The sequence below is a fragment of the Culex pipiens genome, chromosome 2 (genome assembly GCF_016801865.2).
Source record: "Culex pipiens pallens isolate TS chromosome 2, TS_CPP_V2, whole genome shotgun sequence".
Classification (NCBI taxonomy): Eukaryota; Metazoa; Arthropoda; class Insecta; order Diptera; family Culicidae; genus Culex; species Culex pipiens.
Window position 1 is genome coordinate 138,100,308 of NC_068938.1, and position 21,703 is coordinate 138,122,010.

The 21,703-nt window shown below is 39.2% G+C and overlaps 1 protein-coding gene across 5 annotated transcripts in view; it reads left to right on the forward strand.

The window, feature by feature from the left end:
- Positions 1-5,089: 5,089 nt before the first annotated feature.
- Positions 5,090-21,703, forward strand: part of LOC120426052 (uncharacterized) — a 272,074-nt gene continuing 255,460 nt past the window's right edge. For 3 of the 5 annotated variants that reach the window (XM_052708659.1, XM_052708660.1, XM_052708661.1), the window contains exon 1: positions 5,096-6,225. In XM_052708659.1, the coding sequence (XP_052564619.1) occupies positions 6,174-6,225 (52 nt within the window). In that variant the 5' untranslated portion in view covers positions 5,096-6,173. Of the gene's footprint in view, positions 6,226-21,703 lie in introns of all 5 variants that reach the window. The other 2 variants (XM_052708656.1, XM_052708658.1) reach the window with 2 other exon arrangements.

Genomic DNA, 21,703 nt, shown 5'->3' on the forward strand with positions numbered 1-21,703 from the left:
TTTAAAACTTTTTTAGTGTTTTTTCGATGAAAAATACGTTTTTTCGGAATTCTGAGTACGCCATTAAATTCTAATTTTACATTTACATAAAAGTCCCTTTGACTTTAAATTTCTATCTCATCACCGTTTCAGGTTGCAAATTATTGAAAAACACCTCTTTTTTCGCATGTTCAAAAATTGAAGGGGTCGTACCGCTCCTCCGTCACGAGGTATCAAAAAACGGACCTCGGATTCGTGATCAGGGAAAAAAGTTACCCCTTAGGACAAAGTTTCACGCAAATCGAAGAAGGGTCGGGGCAACAGCTGTGTGAATTGGTGGAGAATTATTCGTATACGGACTATAATTCGAACTTTTTAATTAATATTTTAAAATTAATCTCATCTTTTTTTGAAATATTTTAGATAGAAATTTAACAAGTTTTGGTTCAATATTATTATTCCTAGATTTTTTTTTAAAAAGGTCCTGTAAACAAAAAAATCGATATTTGCTAAATGAAAAAATGCCCCTTTTGGGTTATTGCAGCTTTGAAAAGTAAATTAAAATTCCCATAAAATAACATTTAAAAAAAAATTAATAGGTTAATACCGAAACATTGCAGAGGTTTGAAAACTTTTTTGAATGACACAACCAAGTTTTTTAAAGTTTGAAAAAGGTTTTTCAAATTCATTTGGATAGTTAAAATGATACTTGAAGTTTTTGTCCCTCGGCTCTGGTCATAGTTGAGGATGGGGGAGAAATAGAATTATGCCCCAGTTTTTGAGGAAAATTTTAAATGGGGGTGGAACAAAATAAAATTTGCAATCGCCTTATAACATTATAAATGCATCACACAGTTAATAGTATTGCACTTAATTTAATCACTTATTACAAATGGAAAAAATATTTATTAAATGAGTCCAAATAAACTGAATCTCATTCCAGTTTGACAGCTCGCCCAGAGCAGACGTGTGTCCTTTGATTGGAGCTTAGCGCGTTTTTGACGGTGTTTTTTTTAACTTTCGCCGAAGGCCATGGCGGCGGCCGCGACGGCGGAGAGTGTGTGGACGGAGCACAGGACTGAGGATGGAAGGCCGTTCCACTGGAACGCGGCCTTGAAGAAAAGTGTGTGGGAGAAGCCGGACGGATTCCAACCCAAAACGCAGGCGGCGACGGGCATGGAGGTGGAAGACTCCGAAGGAGGAGGAGAGGACGGGGGCGAATTTCGTCCCATTACCAAGGTTCGGCGCAGGAAGGCTATGGAGGAGATCACCGTCGCCGATGGCCAGGAAGTGAAAAAACTGCTCAGCAACAACAAGTTCAGCCCGCTATCGGAGGAGAACAACAACAACAACTATGCGAACCCAGCCGCAGGAAATCCACCCCCGTGGTGCCAGAATCCGGCAAGTCGGCCGGGGAAAAGAAGCAGCCGCCGCTGGTGGTGAAAAATACGAGTTTCGCCCGCCTTGCGAAGGTGATGTCGACATGTGATGTCCAGCCGGAACACACACTGACGCGGAACGGCACCAAAATTACGTGCTTCTCGAGCGACGACTTCAACACGGTGCAAGCCCACCTGACGAAGAACAAGGTGGAGTTCTACACCTACGGAAGGCGCGGTGATAGACCGCACCGGGTAGTGATGAGAGGTCTTCCGAACCTGGAACCGGATTACATCAAGGAGCTGCTCAAGTCGGAACATCAGCTGGACGCCTTGGAAGTTCACGCCATCAAGCGGAAGCAGCAGCTTCCCGCCATCGATGAGACACCTTTCGTTGTACTCTTCCCTAAGGGGCATACCAGTCTCAAGGAGTTGAGTAGCAAGGTGAAGAAAGTGGGACTAGTCGTCGTCCGGTGGGTAGCCTACCGGAACAAAGGACCGCATGTGACCCAGTGCAAGAACTGCTTGCAGTTCGGTCACGGAACCAGTAACTGCCATCTCAAGCCCAGGTGCAGTAGCTGTGGGGGTTCCCACAGCACAGAAAAGTGCAAAGAAGAAACGCGAGCCAAGAAGTGTGTCAACTGCCCTGGATCCCACGAGGGTCTGGACCGCAGCTGTCCCAAACGTGCGCAGTTCATCCAGTCGAGGCAGCAGGCGTCCAAGCCGAAGCCGCCAGCATGGAAGAAGGAGAAACAGACTCCGGCTGTAGCCGCGTTCACCGCGGCGGATTTTCCTCCGCTACCTGGAGCGGTGCCGTCCATCGGGACGGAAGAAAAGCATCCTCGTCCCGCAGGAAGAAGTCGAGAAAATACAGGCGCCGGCGCCGGTGCAACCCCGAAGGACCAACCAGGCAAACGGAAGCTGTACAGCGAGTCCGAGCTGTGGGCCATTTATCGAGATTATAGAGTTCGCTTGAGGCAGTGCAAGACACCCGAGGAACAGATTGATGTGATCGCACACTTGTTGACACATGGCGCGGGAAAATGATCATCTTCTTTTTATTATTTTTTGTATTATCGTTCCTCGGTCCTGATTCTAAAAATAACTACCGATAAATATGTTTTCAAATGTTTTGAATTTATCGCAATTTCAATAAAATATTTAAATTCGCTGAAATAAAAATGATTTTTATCCTTAAATTTAAATAAACTTTTGAAATGAAATGTCTCATCAATGTTCCTTGTATTCTCCATTTCTGAATTATCCACTGAACAACAAAAATTCTCACGTTTCGAGTGGAAAATACAAGTGTTTTGATTCCCCAAACAGACCGAAAGCCAAACCTAACCTAAAAACAAACAACAGGCAAAGCATACATTAATATAAAGTGAAAAGATTGTTTTAGCAACTCCGTCGTGAAACTACTTACTCCTTCCTGAAAAAGCCTACTTTTCTGTACCAAAAATAGTAGAATCGAATAGTAACACTTTACAAAATAACTGCTGAAAAGTTCTACTCAATTAATTCAACCATATCATGGTAAATTTTCAATGCTTTCACTAAGAATATATTTTTTTTGAAAATGTAATATTGGTATCAAACAAAGTGAAATTTTGTATACTATTTTCACTTAATAAGAGTTTTTTTGGAAAATACTAAAATTTTCAGAAAAAAAACCCGTATTCTTTCGAAAATACACAAATTTTCAAAATTTTCAATATTGGTATCAAACGAATTGAAATTTTGTTTGCTTTTTCAATTCATTAGAGTTTTTTTAGAAAATACTGAGATTTTCACAAAATACCGTGTACCATTTTTTCGAAAATACTCAAATTTTCAAATATGCAATATGGATATTATCGAAATTTTGCATGCTTCATACATACATTCAAATTCTGTATGCTTCATACAAAATTTTGCGTCTTTTGATACCCATATTTCAAATTTAAAAAAATTGAGTATTTTCGAAAAAATACGGTATTTTGTGAAAATTTTAGTATTTTACAAAAAAAAACTCTAATAAAGTGAAAAAGCATACAAAAATTTACTTCGTTTGATACCCATATTACACATTTAATTTTTTTTTTAGTATTTTCGTTGATTGTACCACAGACAACAGACGTTTTGGCTGGATCACCACCTTGTGTAAAAACATGCAACGGTTTTATCGAGAATGGCAAGCCGTTTGTGGCGCTGTCGTCGCAGAGGAGATTTGACAACTTTCCCGCGCTGCTACCGAGTGTAAACAACAACATTGAAAAGCACGTGGTTGGGCGTATTCTCATTCTCATCAAAAGTTGCATGCCTCTTTTAGTCGAGAAAATTGATGTGTAGATCAAAAATAGTTTTGGAATGTAGAAAGTATTTATTCCCAGTATCGCTTCGGATAACTTTAAGTTAATTTCAGAGCAAAAAAAATAGTTTATTAAAAAAATAGCATCATCGAATCAAGTTGGTGAGAATAAGAATACGGCTCCTGCAAAAACTGTGGTGCACTGCAGTCTACATTCAGGCTTATTCTTGCAAGTGGCAATAGACTACGAGATGGCGTTAGTGTATCACCCGCCATGTTTTTACACACGATTTTCAAATTATTTTGTTCTAGCTGCTACGTCTGTTGTCTGTGATTGTACTACTATTTTCACTTAATATCTCAAAGTTATCAGAAAATATACTGTTTTGTCACTAAAAATGAAAAAAAAAACTAAAAATGTTAAATATATTTTTTTTTGCTTCGGTTAAAAGGTGTCCATCAATGCTTTATATTTATATATTCATTCTTAAACGACGAAAAAGCCTACTTCTCTGTACCAAAAATAATTGCATCGTATAGTAACAATTTTCAAAATAAATGCTGAAAAGTGATACTTTTCAACATTTTTTGATTTAAACGGCTAATTGACAAAAACATGAACATAAACGTTGAGATTCCCAATAAAGTGGATGTTCCCTAAAAAGAACGCATGAAATTTACGTATTTCGATACAAAATTCACTACAAAAGTAGCACAGCTCCCTCGAGAATTTTCTTTTGTCCGTGCGTGCCCTGACTAAAACTTCCATCCATCTTTTATTTTCGCACTTGTTGTTTCCATTGAAACTCCATTCGCACGCTTAATTTCGACCAGTCTCACATCCCCTTCCCACTCTCTCTTAATTGATTTCTATTGCCCATTAATTAAATCTCTTTTCCCCCTCTTAAACCGACCATTTCACTGTGCGATAACCCAAAGATCGGCTTGCGGAATTAACCATTCAATAGCCGCGCTTCTATCTGGACCTACCATCCCGGAATAATCGCCTCTTGTCTAAATTTAGCATCCACCATCATCACCACCGGCGTTCAGTTCAGAGATATTGAGCGGGAGAACGCCGTCCGAATCTCCGTCACACACAGAGAAAAGCAGCCGGCTTTTCCGAACCACCCGGTTTTCCACGCGGTCTCCCCACTTGTATTGGTGACTAGCGAGTTTTTCCTGACCTACTAGACCACCGTGATTGTTTTGCAAGGTCCCTTCTTCCTTGTTCTCTCGTTTCGTCGCACTCTTGTTATGTCGCGCAAACGAGAGAGAGAGAGAATGTTGCGTCACGCGCGCTCTCTCGGCTCGCGTTCGGCCGTTTGTTATGCTACAAGGTGCGCGTTCGGGTGCGTCGCGCAACAGAGCCGAACGAGGGGTCCGCCCGAATTGGACGGGGTGCAGAAGTTCCTGTTGGAGCGCGCCGATGGTGCAGGGATGTCTCGCGTTCAGTCGTACTTTGAACGTCGAGGTCGGTGCACGTGTTTCGCTCGGAAGGTTCGTTCGTTGGTTTGTGGGTGAAATTTTCGCGCTGATGTTCCGGATTTCCGCGTCCAGCCAGACTTGCGAGGAGACCGGGTTCTGCAGATTCTAAATTTAGAGCGCGCGCGTGTGAAATGAAGATTTACTATCGCGGCGGATTGGAGTATTGATCGGTGGACCCCTCGGGCCGTGGCCTGCTAGGACCGTGGTCATAGAGACACAGACGAGGAAAATATATTCATCCCACAGCTGTTTTTCTTCTGCACTGGTAGTCGTCGAGGTCGTTGCCGACAGGGAAAAAAACTCGGGCACAGAATTTGATACAGAATAAATTTTACCGACGCGTCGCGTCGTGTGAAACGTCACTTTGCTGGTGTGTGCGAAAAATCGTTGAAAATTTCAGTGTTTTGATAGATTGCCCCCCAGTTTACCCAACCCCCTCTAGTCTGTCTAGTCATCCCGAATCCCCGTACCCCTCGCAACATCCCACTCTTTTGTCTTTTTTCGCCGAGGGGTCGCCCAACGCAACCGAAAATTGGAAAATTTATCAAATTTGCCCACAAAGTCGGTGTGTGCGTGCGTGCGTGTGACAGGGCCAATTCGATTTTCGATTCGTGCGTTCGCGTGTGTGTGGTGTTCTAAATTCTAACCTCACCTCAATAAAAATAGCCTACTGTGTGACGTGTGCGTGCAGGAGGAGCATCCTCTGCACAAACAAGTGAATGTTTATTCGGCGGCGGTAGCACGTGCGTGTGAGAGTGTTTTTGGCGCGCGCACAGTCGAAAGGGAGTTCGACGCAACGTGTGTGGTGATCAACAAAGTTGGTGTTGGTGAAGGGCACCAAGAGGGTTGAGGAGAAGAAGGTGGTTGTGCGCTCTCGTACAGAGCGTGGTGTAATAATCTTTCGGAATTCCCGCCAGCGCGGGGCGAAAACACCTGACGAGTTTTTCGGAGCAGGAAAGTTCTTCGAGTTAACGGGAGAAGGAGCTAGCCGAAGTCAGGATCATCGTAGGACGAGGACGCACAGAATAACAACCATGGATAAATTCATCACCGTAAAAATTGGATTATTCTGTTTACTGTTTGGAGGTGAGATATGAATAAGGCTATATGCGAACATTTTTTGTGTGTGCAATATATTTGGATGTGTGCTTTTTTTTTGAGAGTGGGAAAAGTTGGAAAAGTTACGCTGCTGGAATTAAATCAACTGGTGGTGGTGGTGGTGCCTGAAGTGGATTTTACAGCTGAATGAAGATTGAAAAATAGCTTAACGAGTTTATGATAGAATGAAGGATTTTTGAAAGCAAATTTGTTTTGGCTTGTGCCTTGGATGCGCAATTTGAACAGACGAATTAGTACTTTTTATATCTGAAAATATTTCCTGGATTATTTTTTTGTATTTTGGAATTTACACTTTTACTCATAACTCGTCGCTGTTGTGCTAACTTGTCGTAAGTGCATTTTGGGACAAATTGAGTTAAGAACGCCATTTTGTGCATTTCACAATACCTCACCTTTTCCAATCCTGAGATATTCCATAATAACCGAAAAAAAAACTCCGTGCATTGTTGTCACTTTTCATATGAAAGAAGTTTCAATCTTGTCGTGCTATCTTGACACAGCATGAACATTGATGTAAGTGCGACAATTGGCCAAAGGAATTTCAGGTCAGAACGCGTTTGACACAGGAACGAGCTCGACTACCGTAAACATTTTCAGTTATATCTCGGGACTCCAGCAACTAAATTTCAGTAACAACTTTTCAAAAGGGCGAAACCCTCAGATGTAAACAAACTGAGTTTTCGTCAAAATCATGTAAAGCGAACAAAACTGATTCTAAAACCCCCTCAACTTCACAAAATTCCGAACATACGTAGTTTTACAAGCAAAAAACAAAAGGGCTAATCAGCAACATCAATCAAAACAAACCGAATTGAGTTTCCGCCCTTGTGTTTTCACCCAATCACGAGGGGCGAATGTAGTGTTTTCTGCAAGTTCCGACGTATATTTAGAAACACTAAATTTTCGTTATAATTTAGTGAATTTTAACCTGACAATCCTCAAAATGGATCAAAATGTATGTTTCTGATGTCTCTGACCACAATTCCACAACAAACACAGATTTGTATGATCCTAAATACATAACTTTTTAATTTCAATTATTGTAGTATCGGATCTGGTCTGGTTTCACAATCTAGACATGAAGCTACATAATTTACCGGTTCTTGGGACATCCGGGGATTCTGGGTCGAGCAGTTGCAGGACAAAAAGTTAGTGTAGGGAGGTTTAGGAGGAATGCCGTACAAAATCATTACCTCCGTAACCATTGAAGCTATGCAAAAATTGAGAAGGCAGGATGGTGCCGCGGGGTGGCCTAGTCGTCAGCTGCCATGTCTCCCACTTCCGGCGGGGACACCCCAAGGAACGTCACTTCAATATAGACCACATCGTCAAACCAACTTGCTACTTACTGTGTATCATAGCCGTGATCCTTGCTCAACGATTCTTGGCCTGAATCGGACTCCTTCTGAAGGCTTTCTAGACCCATTTTTTATCACTGAGGTCGCAAATATCACTGTATTATCACTGACTGTAACGTTTCACAATGATAAAATAGTTGTTTAACCACTTTTTTCCTTAAAAACCCGAAAAATGAAAAAAACACAAAAGGGCGAATCGGTTGTTTACTTCTGCTTTTTGGCGTAACCTGACGGGCGATACCGTTGTTTTGGTTGGGTGGGTGGCGAATCGAGGTTTTTAAGCGAAGATGGCGTTCTAATGGTGAACGCCCGAAATGTCAAAATCACGCAGTGGTACCAACATTACGGAAAAAGTGTGCCATGGCATGACAGCCACATTTTTTTTGTAATGTTGGTGCTACTGCGCGATTTTGACATTTCGGGTGTTCACCATTCAAACGCCATCTTCGCTTAAAAACCTCGATACGGTGGGGCGAAAATGTAGGCACGCTTTTCAAAAAGGTGTAATTTCTGTTTCTCAATTTTAAATATCAAAAACACCTTAATTAATTTCAAATTGCTCTCTATGATGAAATTATTGCTATTTTCTATTACGTTTTGACAAAATTGATGGTTTTCATGCTTTTTTGTGGAAATAGGAATTGATCGAAATTGCAAAATTTTGAATGTTGATTTTCCCGAAACGGCAGGATTGTAGGTTTCGCCCTTTTGAAATGTTGTTACTGATTTAGACAAATTTCAGGACGATGCACGTTTATCTCGGAACGTCAAATAGCGACGTACGACAAGTTAGCACGTTTGCGTCGAACTGATGATTTTCTACTGATATGTTCGTTTTGATCGTTATAACTGTCCGAAGTTTTGACCGCCGATGTTGTTCTTCTTTAGGGATTAAAGTGAATTGTTCCCTTCCCGAGCAGGGGTAAATAAAACAGGAATACCAAATTTTGGTATTACTTGGCTAAATGACAAGGACCAAAAATGGCCCTTGGTTACCCCTTAATAGATGGTATAATACCAGGAAATCATACAATAATTTTGTATGCGGAAGACCACAACAATACCAAATCATGTCATTTCAAGGATAGAATAATACCACCAAATAAAAACATTTCTAGATTTTTTTTTGATAAGGTCCTATACTGCCCCTGTTCGCATAAATGTCCCATATGCAAAAATAGGAAGCTGAGAAAAACGCATTTGAAGTTTGTCCCACACATAAGGCTACGTGTTAAGATTTCACGAAAAAACTGGATTTCCTCCTGATTTCTAGAACAAAGTACTGGATGTTATAGGCTCTTTTGAAAGAGCACACGATTTTGAACAAAACTGCATCAATAACTCAAAAGTGATGAAAATGCATATGGGACATTTATGCGATCATGGGCAGTATAAACATATGGGAAATCGGAAAAAGTTGCCCCGACCTCTCTTCAATTTGCGTGAAACTTTGTCCTAAGGGGTAACTTTTGTCCCTGATCACGAATCCGAGGTCCGTTTTTTGATACCTCATAACGGAGGGGCGTTACGACCCCTTCCATTTTTGAACATGCGAAAAAAGAGGTGTTTTTCAATAATTTGCAGCCTGAAACGGTGATGAGATAGACATTTGATGTCAAAGGGACTTTTATGTAAAATTGGACGCCCGATTTGATGGCGTACTCAGAATTCCGGAAAAACGTATTTTCATCGATAAAAACACTAAAACAAGTTTTAAAAACTCTGCCATTTTCCGTTACTCAACTGTAAAAAAATTTGAAACATGTCATTTTATGGGAAATTGAATGTACTTTTCGAATCTAAATTTACATAGAAGTGTCATTTTTTAATTTAGAACAAAATTTTTCATTTTAAAATTTCGTATTTTTTCTATCTTTGCAGGGTTTTATTTTTCAGAGTGTAAGAATGATTTACAAAGCTGTAGAGCAGACAATTACAAAAAATTGATATATAAACATAAGGGGTTTGCTGGTAAACATCACGAGTTATTGCGATTTTACGAAAAAAAAATTGAAAAGGTTACTTTTTGCGTTTCTCTTTGTTTCGTCGTCCGTAGCTGTCGCGGGTGACCATGAACGGCTATGATCAACGACGACCAACATTTTCAAAACTTGTTTTCGTAAAATCGCGATAACTCGTGATGTGATTTTGAATCAATACCATCAGAAATAAAAGTTATCCAATATGTTTGAATTTTCTTCATACAATAATGAATAGAAATTTAAGTGCGCACCTTTGCCTTGCAAATTTATTTTTAGGAAAGATGATGTTAAAAGACAAGCAGAAGAGGAATTTCAAAAATTCTTTGAGCGTTAGCAAGGTAATTGGCTAGGCTAAACACTAGTTAAATGGTTACAAAAATTTCGTGAAGCAGAAGTTTTGTAAACCTTATTTTGAGAACTTCTAATATGAAATCAAAATGGCCAAATAACTAACACAAACTTCAATTTTTCAACTTATTTTATTCAATTTCATAAAATTGACCTTGAAACTAATCGGAAACCCGAATATGAACTTTTTAGGTAAAAACTAAGTATTTACATGGACGGTGCGCAACTTTGTCCAAAGTAAAGCAATCCACTTTAACGACCCCCGGGTCTTTTGTGGTCTCTGTTGCAAGTTTCTGCTCGTTTCTAGGCGTTCGAAGGTTTGTGTGGTGAGTCACCCAAAACCTCTATTTACGCAAATGGACCGACGTTTTACTTACCCATCCGATAGAAGGCGTGGTCAGGCAAATCACGTCTCGAAAAATGCCACCGGGTCCGTCTGGGATTGAACCCAGGCCTTGCTGGGGTGAGAGGCTACCACGCTAACCACTGAACACCGGACCCGATGGCAACTCCCGTACTACTCTACACCCAGAACTGGGCATCGGCATACGAGAGGATAAAGAGCACGATTCGGTATGTATGGTACGGTAGTAGAATGGTACTGTGTGCGAAACTACCGAGAGTACTTTACTCATGGGTTTATCTTCAAAAAAAGTTCATCTATCAAAAAAAAAGTACTGGTACCGTGCCTTTGCCGTTTGGGCCACCATGGTTCGGTGACTAAGTGGCGGACATTTGTCCATGTAAGTCACTCATAGGATGAACTGTTCCAATGAACGAATGAACACGCGAGAGGACTATACTCTCGCAAAATAGCACTTTCCTCACGTTTCTTTTCGTGAGGACTATCCTCTCGATCTTTAACTTTTGGTGTAATTAACACTTAAGTGGTCATAACTTTTGATGGGGTCGTCAGATCTGCATCATTTTGGACACGTTGGAAAGGTTTTTTCAATTCTTTTACCAACCACCATTTTTACAATCTTCCGGAACTTCACCAAAATGGAATTTTAGCATTACGAAACTTGCTGATTTTAAATAAAGACTTATGGGAAAACGGTCAAATTCCGTTCTGCCAGTCTGGAGATAATTCAGTGACATTTTTTGTTGCCCACATGTTGGTCGTCGTTGCTCATGGCCGTTCATGGCCACTTTTCCCGATTTCGTGTGAGTTGGTAGAGAATTACCCTTTTATTGTTTGTGTTACGAAATCTGCACGCGGAAAAAAAGAAAGTGGGAACGATCTGAAAAAGTCACAGATTTGATCAAATCAGTTTCTGCAAAGTTCTAGGATCATCTAGACATTCTAACAATTTACTTCAACAAAATTGTTCCGATTTGTTGAGTTATACTCAAGAACCAGTGAGTTGAAGTTGGCGTTCGAACTTTTTTGAGGGGTTGGGAGTTGAAATGTTAAATAGGTACCTTTAAAAGCAGGCTAATTAGATGACTGATAAATGGCAACGATAGTAATGTGGTACACGGCATCGATAACCCACGTGGTGTTGCATTTATTCACTTATTGTGTAAGTGCATTTCCCAATTAATCATGTTATTGGCTCCTGGCTCCATTGTTTCTAATCAGATTTCCATTTATAGGTCAACTCCCACACAATAGTTCGGGCTTAAAAACTGCACCCTGCTACGAGGATTCACTCTATCCCTCCCGTGTCCTCTCGTTGATAACAACTCTTATTTGGCCACTATGGCTCTACTGCAGCATACTGCTGAGCCAATGATGATCCGTTGTTATTCGCAAAAAGTCCCACAGCTCCATTTTCTCCTTTCCTTCCTTAAGCTCACTTCTTTGCTATAGTTGCCGCGTTGTTGCTGCCTGATTATGTTTATGATGATACGGCCTACCGTATTTTGCCACCCTCCCCTTACTGCATGGCGTTACCCTTAAAAACTCACACTACATTACACACACAACACACACAGCCGTAAGCTCACGTGGGAGCAGTATGTTGACGAAGCTTTCAGCGTGTGTGTAAGAAGGTGCCGACACAATCCAGGGATGATGGGACGGTCTCAACCAGTTCCTACCCCCTCCCTCTCCCCACCCACTGCGTAAACAACTAATACTCTTATCACTGAAGCGCAACTGACGGACGACGGATGGGTCCCAAAAAGGCGCGTTCTTCGTATACGTACATGAGCTCGGCTCGGGTACCCTGTTCAAACTACTTAGACTAAAAGTGGTTGTGCGGAGCGGAATTGAGCATGGCACAAGTTCTCAATGAAAACGTGTTGCTTTTGAGATTTTTTTTAAATAAAATTTAAAACAATCAAAATTTGCTTTAGTGACGGTCGATATTTCGGTGCAGGAATCATCAAATGATAGTTTTTTCCATCACTCACCTCCTAATTAGTAATAAATTTTTTTTTCTGGTGCGATTAAACCTTTAGAAAATACGTTAAATAAAGTTTCAAATGTTTCGTTATACCTTCTGATATTTCGGTGCAGGAATCATCAAATGATAGTTTTTTCAATCACTCACTTACAACACTCCTTGTTAGTAATTTTAATAACTTTTTTTTGTGAAATTAAACCTTCAGAAAATACGTTAAATACAGTTTCAAATGATTTCGTAAAGAACTCCATCAACAGAACCAATGGGCACACCGAGCATCTGGTGGGCAACTTGTCAGCAGGGGGGAAGAGAGAGAGTTAGATCCTCTCACATATGTTGGAGCAACGACGCACAGTGAAGACGTTGTGCCCGCCTCACTAAAGGAGTGTAATCGGGCATCACTCTTACTTAGTTAAATCAATTTGGGCAGAATTGATGATGATCACATGCGGCTTCAACGCTGCTGTCCCATGCTGAGAGGGCCGATAAGAAGTGTTTGTACTATTTTTGCGTGCTCTCACTTGGGCTCGAAATTGAATCACTACCCGGAATGAGGACGCCTCCCAAACGCAATGCATATTAATGAAGTAAACACGTAAATTATTCATACTCGCTGGCACAAAAACATACTTTAAATAAATCGCATTATAAAAACAAGATATCAAAACAAACCCATCGCCATCAAAAATCCTCCCCCCGTTGGAGCTTAAAAAACTGTGATTTTGCATATCATTTCCTTTTTCCTGGTAGAGAGAGAGCCAAACGCCAAACACTTCCCTTCCTGAGTTGATCCGAATTCACCAACTGTTGCCCGGCTGGCTCCATATCCCCGCTGCCTGAACCTGTATCATATTTCGGTGACCCCCCCAGCGCACGAGGACTGTAAACGGCCAGAAATCATATTACCTGAAAGGAAATTAATACTCGCTTTTTGGCGCGAGCCGAGCGCTTCTACTCGCAGGGTGTGGGTTTCTCGTTTTGTCAATTTTATCGTCCTTCCGCCCGTCCCCCTCTTCACCCACCAGTTTTTGGCAATCAAATTGTCAAGTTCTCATGTTACAGAAAGGTCGAGGTATTTTTTTCAATTTGTACTATGGCTCCCCCAAAGTGAAAGATGTTTTGAAGGGAAATTAGGAACTTGAGCATTTTTTTATTCTTCAATACCAGATCAAACATTGAATTAAGCATGAGGTCTGAAAAATAGTTTGTTAGATAAATTTGATACTTAAACTTCTTCAACGCGAATTGATTTTGAAATAAATAAAGCTTAACACAGTTTTTAATCTCTCTACCATAAATGTGTTATGTTGTATTGTTGTTTTGAAAATAAAGAAATGTAATTTGGGGGTTACATTCATGAAAAACGGCATAAATGCAAAAGGATTTGTATGGGCACACTAATACTTTTTTTATAATCTTTGTCCAGGGTCCTTATAAAATGAAAAACAACAACGTGTTTAGGGTATTTAAATTTACATTTTCAACTTTTATCAAGTTTTTTTTTAAATTTATATAGAAATTCCAGAAAAAAAAATGATTTTTTTAAGTACTTTTTTCTCGACCCTCTCCGATTTCAGCCAGTTTCACTCGATAATGACACTTGAGAAGGGCGTAAGTGTTTAAAATATTTTTGTATTTCGTAATTGGGTAATTCTCTACCAACTCACACGAAATCGGAAAAAGTTGCTCGACCCCTCTTCGATTTGCGTGAAACTTTGTCCTAAGGGGTAACTTTTGTCCCTGATCACGAATCCGAGGTCCGTTTTTTGATATCTCGTGACAGAGGGGCGGTACGACTCCTTCCATTTTTGAACATGCGGAAAAAGAGGTGTTTTTCAATAATTTGCAGCCTGAAACTGTGATGAGATAGATATTTGGTGTCATAGGGACTTTAATGTAAAATTAGACGCCTGATTTATTGGCGTACTCAGAATTCCGAAAAACGTATTTTTCATCGAAAAAAACACAAAAAAAAGTTTAAAAATCTCTCCCATTTTCCGTAACCTGACTGTAAATTTTTTTGGAACATGTCATTTTAAGGGAAATTTAATGTGCTTTTCGAATCTTCATTGACCCAGAAGGGTCATTTTTTCATTTAGAACAATTTTTTTCATTTTAAAATTTCGTGTTTTTTCTAACTTTGCAGGGTTAGTTTTTAGAGTGTAACAATGTTGTACAAAGTTGTAGAAGGAACTTCTACAATGCTGTAGGAAATTTGACGGGCTTTCCGAAAAAAATACACTGAAAGAAAAGAAAAAAAGGCCACTTTTATGAGTTTTGCCTTCCTCACTGAGGTAAGGCTATAATCCTGCTCGAAAAATGAACTTTTGAAAAACAGCTCGTAGACCTATATTCATGTATAACAATCGACTCAGAATCGAAAGCTGAACAAATGTCTCTGTGTGTGTGTATGTGTGTTGTAGCTGTATGTATGTATGTGCCCAAAATTCTTGCCAAGTTTTCTCAGCACTGGCTAGACTAATTTTGATCAAATCGGTTGCATTTGACTTGGTTTTGGGTCCCATACATCGCTATTGAATTGTTTGAAGTTTCGATAAGTAGTTCAAAAGTTATATATAAAAATGTGTTTTCACATATATCCGGATCTCACTTATATGCATGAAAACTATGTCCGGATCCATCATCCAACCCATTGTTGGTTAGGTAATCAAAAGACCTTTCCAATGAGTCCAAAATATTGAAGATCTGGCCACCCTGTCCCTATCACCCATTGTTGGTAATGAGTGAGGAAGGCTCCAACCACATAGGTGGATTAAGTTAGTTTTTTTTTTATTTTTAAGTTTAAAAGTCACATATGAAGGTAAGCCCACAATTTTTTTTGTTCAAATTTTTTGTGGAAATAGCCTAAGATGTTACATTAAGACTCACAAAAAATGCAGGATGGAGCAACTCACCTGAAAAAAAAAAATTACTGATACAGTTTTTTTTGAAAAATGCTCTCAACGTCATAATTGAGTTTTTTATAGTGGTTTTTTTAAATGGAAAATTGGACGAGCTTTCCGGTAAAAACATTTTCGAAACTGAAAAATCTAGTCTGTTATATAGAAATTGCTAAAAACCATCAAAAACCAAATTTTTCAACATTTTTGTTTTGAAAACCGCTGTAACTTCACAAGGATTGGACTTAGGACAGTGGTCAATATGGAGACTTTATTGTAAAATTGTCTGGAGAATCGATTTCCGTATTCGGTTTTTGAAAATTTCGACGTTGAGAGTACTTAAAAAAACAGTTCCAGTAAATGATTTTTGTAATTTTTTAGGTGAGTTGCTCCATCCTACATTTTTCGTGAGCTTTATTGTAACATCTCAGGCTGTTTTCCCATAAAAATTTAAAGAATTGTGGGCTCACCTTGAAATTTGACCTTCAAACTTAAAAATCAAAAACTCTCATAGAAGTGGCGTGTTTTTTTCTTTCATTGTATTTTTTTCGGAAAGCCCGTCGAATTTCCTACAAGTTTGTCTTTGACCACTTTTTGATACGATGCAACGGCTTCGAGATACAGCAATATTTAAATTACGAAATACAAAAATATTTAAAACACTTACGCCCTTCTCAAATGTCATTATCGAGTGAAACTGGCTCCATATACACAAAAATGGCTTATATAAGCGTAGGATAACATGTCCACAAAGTTTCATTGAAATCGGAGAGGGTCTGGTTCCTTATTTGGCATGGAATTCTTCATTATCGATTCGGATTATGCTTTCATAGAAATACACTGTGATCCAATCTCCAGAAAGTGTATAAATAACACTTAAATGCTCATAACTTTTGATAGGGTTATCAGATCTTCGATATTTTGGGTCTTGCATATATCTAACTAACGACGGGTTGCATGATGGACTCGGACACCATTTTCATCGAAATATCTGATATCCGGCCTCGAAAAAGTGAATAAATAACGCTTAAGTGCTAATAACTTTTGATAGGGTTATCAGATCTTTGATGTATTGGGCTCGTTGGAAAGGTCTTTTAAATTCCTTTCTAAAAATGTATATCAAGGTGGGTTTTTTTTTTTACAAAAATCACCCTTTTCACGATCTTCCGGTAATTCTTCAAAATGTTTTTTTTAGCATATCTTTTGAAGTATTTTAAACTTCATAATTTTCAATAAGGACTTTAAGGACCCCAAGACGAATCGAATGAGACCAAAACGATCCAAATCGGATCAGCCAGCGTAGAGATAATTGAGTGAGAATATTTCAGTGCACACATCCAAACACACATACAGACATTTGTTCAGTTTTTGATTCTGAGTCGATATGTATACGTGAGGGTGGGTCTAGGAGCTCGTATTAAGAAGTTCATTTTTCGAGTGATTTTATAGCCTTTCCTCAGTACGGTGAGGAAGGCAAAACAATACTTAATCTACCTTAAGGTTGTTGGCGCCTTCCTCATATTAATACTTAGAGTAAATTCATTTTTAATCTTTCGATATTCTGTCTGATTTACTTAACTACTCATAACTTTTGATAAGGTTGCCAGATCTTTAATTTTGTATCGGAAAGGTTTTCGATTGCCAAATACCCATCCAACGATGAGTCACAAGATAGCTCCGAACAACGTCACCTAAATATCTGAGATCCGGCATCAAAAAAGTGTATGAATATCACTTAAGTGCTCATAAATTTGTATAGGGTTGTCAAATCTTCAACTTTTTGGGTTCGTTGGAAATGTCTTTTAAGTACCTATGCAAAAATGTATAGCATGACGGGGTTTCTTACAAAAATCACCCTTTTGCCTTTCTTACAAAAGAAAGGTTTAAGGTTTGCTTTTGGAAAAACGCTTTTCTCAGAAATCTTTAAAAAATCGTGCACGGCGAGGAAACGTCCTAGGAAAAATCCTATTACTAAATTAAAGGTTTAGATGCGCTCTTTCGATTGAATTTTGGCCCGAAACCCGGAACTCAAAGTCTGATTTTTGAGAGCTCTTTTTCTGAAATACATGAGCGATGTCTGTATCCGCTCTTAAAAATATGTGTCTTCCATCATTGGAAAACCGCTTGAAAAACCCACAATTTTTAAATTTCAGATCTGTAGCCGCGGGGTCGGAGACGAACATTTTATTTTTCGATTCACAATTTTCGACCAGTAAATGTGGTCAAAGCCATTTTTAGAGGTATTTTTTGGACTATTTTACAGATAACACTATCAAATTAAAAGAATTCAGTTTCAAACAAAAAACCATTCGAAAACATGCGCCATAAACTGCTTGGGCCAAAAATTTTAAGCATTCCCAAAATGTATTTCCAGAGATATAGCCATTTTAGTGTTTTTCGTCTTATTTTTACCCTATTTTTCCTATTAAATTTTTGGATTTTATATACTGAACATCAAATTCAAAGTCCCAGCCCATTCTCACTCGAAAGATCGACAAGCCGTCAAGTCGAAGCAATAACGCCAGCACATTTACGCTTGCGCGTTTTACGCTGCGCGTGAAAGTGTGCATTATCGATTTGTATTTTTTCTAGTTCATCATAGACTAACATTAAAGACTGTGTACCCTTAATTTTTGTTTTCTAATAATGTCAATCCAATATGTTTTTCTCAATTGAATATAATTATCTTGCGACCCAGAATGTACCTCTGAGATTTAAAAAAATGGCATTCGAGGTTTAGTCTAAAAAGATTCGAAGCTTTAGGTCAAATTCTCACTGGGTGGTATCATTATGTTTCTGAAAAAATAATTGCACCAATATATTTTTCGGAGTTTCATCATTTTGTAAGAAAGGCTCTATTTCACCTCTGGTGATATTAAATCGGGTTTTTACAATCTTTCAGACTTTAGTCAAAATCGTTTTTCAAGCATAACTTTTAAAGTACATAACTAAACATCATCATTTATAGATAGTGACTTATGGGACCCCAAAACGGACAAAAAAGGATCAGCCAGTCCGGAGAGAATCGAGTGCAACATCCAACCACACACACACAAATATTTGCTCAGAATTTGATTCTGCGTCGAAATGTCTAATTGAAAATGGGTCTAGGAGGTCATATTAAGCAGTTCATATTTCGAGTGATTTTATAGCCATTCTTCATTGAGGTGAGAAAGGCAAAAAAGGATGCAACTATAGCTCAACACTGCTTTGACCAAATTTGCTCAACATTTTGGTAAGGACTCGTTAAAACGGATGATGAAGGCCGGTTTTCTAAAATGATTCTAAAAAATTATTAAAAGACACGAATTTATACGAATGTTCAAAAATGAAAGAGGTCGTGCTGCCCCTTCGTAACATGATATCGAAAAATGAAGCTCGGATTAGTGATCAGGGACAAAAATCAACCCTAAGGACGAACTAGATCCATTTCGATGCTGGAACCTAGTTAGGACCGAGTCAGCTATCGTGTCTGTGGAATTTTTAAAACAGTTGGAAAAATCTATTATTAGGGGGAAAGTGTTTCAATTGGTTGATCCTAAATGGAAAACAATGTTGTGTCTTTAGAACAAGACTGCAAAATTAAATAAAATATGCTTTATAACCATATTAACAAAGTAACGAGGACAGTGTAATTTCATGAACTTTAACAGTGGGATAAATATCGTCTTTCCTAAATCGCGTAAATCAAGGTTTCCTTTCATGAACCAGTGCAAAATATTTTAAATATTGCATCGCGCTGGTGTACCCTTTAACAGCCCAAAACTTTAAGCTGTAATTGTGTTTTCACCGTTTCAGCCTAAATGGCGCGGAGGCCAACTTTTTCCTACCCTCCCCCTCCATCTTTTTTCACAAAATTTTCCTGAGGACTACCACAACTACCTACCCATTTCCGCCGTCACGTACTTGGCACTCTTCCGCCGTCGTCGTTTTGTGAGCAATTTTCCAACTTTCATTATTCATAAGAGCCCACCCCTGTGGAGAGCTGGAGAGGCCTTCTTCCTCCACCTTCCACCCAGTTTGCCTCAAGGAAAAGATAAGGTTCCGGTGGGAGGGGTGGGACGGTAATTTTGCATGAAGACAGCCATAAATCATCGTCATCGTGTCTTGGTCGTCGTCACTCACTCACTCGTTCTCTCTTTAAAGAAGGGACCGGAGAGAGAGTGAACGGGACAGACATTTGCCATTGGCTGTGATGTTTTTGGATGTTTTTCTTATTTCTTGATTTTTTGGAAAATTGCACGGAAAGCGGGAAAGGGAGGAGGTCAGACATGCTCGGGCAAACGAGCACGTCCCTCATTATAACGGCCTGGTTTGGCGTGTGGTTTTATGGTACAGTGAGCGAAGGAAAAGTGATTTTGAATCGATTACACCTACTTTTAGGTTAAGCTTGACTGGAACTTACTTGACATAATTTAGAGTTTATAAAAAGGTTTTTGTTTTGCAATTACATTGTGAAATGGGGAATGCATGGGTTAAGCTCCATCCAAAACAAAAAAAAAAACATTTGATTTCGATTGAGGTTCCAAGTTTTAATGTCAGAACCGTTTAAGTTGAAACCTCGCTGGAATAAGATTGACTTTAAATTTAATGTTTTATTCCAATTCCAAACATTCCATTTTATTTGCACAACCCACTCCAAAATGCCACGATTCTTGACATTCTTTCACAGTGTCTACTCAAACTTCCCCCCATCTCATACAATTTCGAAGCAAACTTACCTCCCACCCTTCCTGCCGCCTATTCTAATAAACTTTTTCCTCCAAAATCTTGATAAGGGCGAAATACTCCGAAAATTGTTAGGCTCCTGGCCAGGGCCGCCACTTGTCCGCATTGGAACGAGACTCCAACGCAGTAATGAACGGGCCCCGGCAGAGAGGGGCTTCACCTTAAACGGCCAACTTTTCCGTGTAACTGCCAATTTGTAGCCGGCGGGATTCGTCTTCTCTGGGCCGCCTGGCCCAACTGTGATTCCTTTGTCCGATTACAGGGCAAAGTTGGGGGAGTGGAAGCCGGCGCCCCATGGGAAGCCCCCCCAAAAAAAGGGTTCCACCTAAAGGCTGTCATTTTAGGTCGTTGCAGAAATAGGGGGTGGGGAAGGAGCGGCCAAGAATCACGAAACACTTTGCACGTACTTTGACGCTTTTGATATTGTCCGGGCTGGCCGGAAACGTGTGCCCCTTAAGTTTGCTCAGTCTCTACTTGGTGGTGGTTTCTGGACATTTTTGGAACGAACGCAACATCAAACACATGTTCCAATTTCCGATTTTGTCAACTTTTGTCCTTATTTGGTTTCAATGGTACTCTTTTTATAGGGTGTTGAGTTTCAGAATGCTACTGTTCTCTTTGAAGAGTGAGTTGAAATTCGATACAAGAAAGATCAATCAAAGCAAATTGGTTCATAACTGGAAGCGATGCATGTTGCACACATACAAGAGGAAGATGAAAGCATTGTAGAGATTCATGCATATTCGAGATGACCTATATCTAAGACGATTTACATTCCAACCAGTTATCAAAGGATTGCAAGAATGATACGTTAAGTTTTTTGTATCGTTTGGAAAATTGTTGCTTCAGGAAGTTGTAAGGAAGTATATGGTAGATTAATTATATCTATAAATACTTATCTCGAAATTTAGTTTGTATTTTCTCTCTGGCTTAGTAGTTGCAGCTTTTGGCTTAGGGTAGGTTAGTCATCAACACAGTAAAAAAAAACATGGTAAAATTACATCTAAAAAGGGGTACATCTTTTATGTCAGAAAAAAGCTTTAATTTTACCTCTAATAATGTGTAAATTTACATCTGGCAGACGCTAGGAAAAATATCTGTAATCCTTAAAAAATATCAAACCGGCGATAGTTATATCTAGCTTACTAAGTCCGCGCCCCAACCCGCACGGCCAACTCGCCGCTGTGAAAACTGTACGATCAAAGCAAATGTTGCTCTATGTACCGTATATGCAGTAAATACAGTATACAATGTACGGAGCACATAGAGGTACATTGGCTTTGATCGTCCAGTTTTCACAGCGGCGAGTTGGCCGTGCGGGTTTGGGCGCGGACTTAGTAAGCTAGATATAACTATCGCCGGTTTGATATTTTTTAAGGATTACAGATATTTTTTCCTAGCGTCTGCCAGATTTAAATTTACACATTATTAGAGGTAAAATTAAAGCTTTTTCTGACATAAAAGATGTACCCCTTTTTAGAAGTAATTTTACCATGTTTTTTTTACTGTGAATGAGACACTTTTGGTTTTTAAACTTCAACGATTTTTGTATTTTTTACATTAGCATTTTTTAAAAAGCTTTTTGCAATTCCGTCGTTGAATTACTTACTTTTCCTATCATTCTTGAACGACGAAATAGCCTACTTTTCTGTACCAAAAATAACAGAATCGAAAAGCAACACTTTTCAAAATAAATGCTGAAAAGTTCTACTTTTCAGCACTGAAATGGGTGCTGAAAAGTTGATTTTTTTTTATTTAAACGATTTATTGACAAA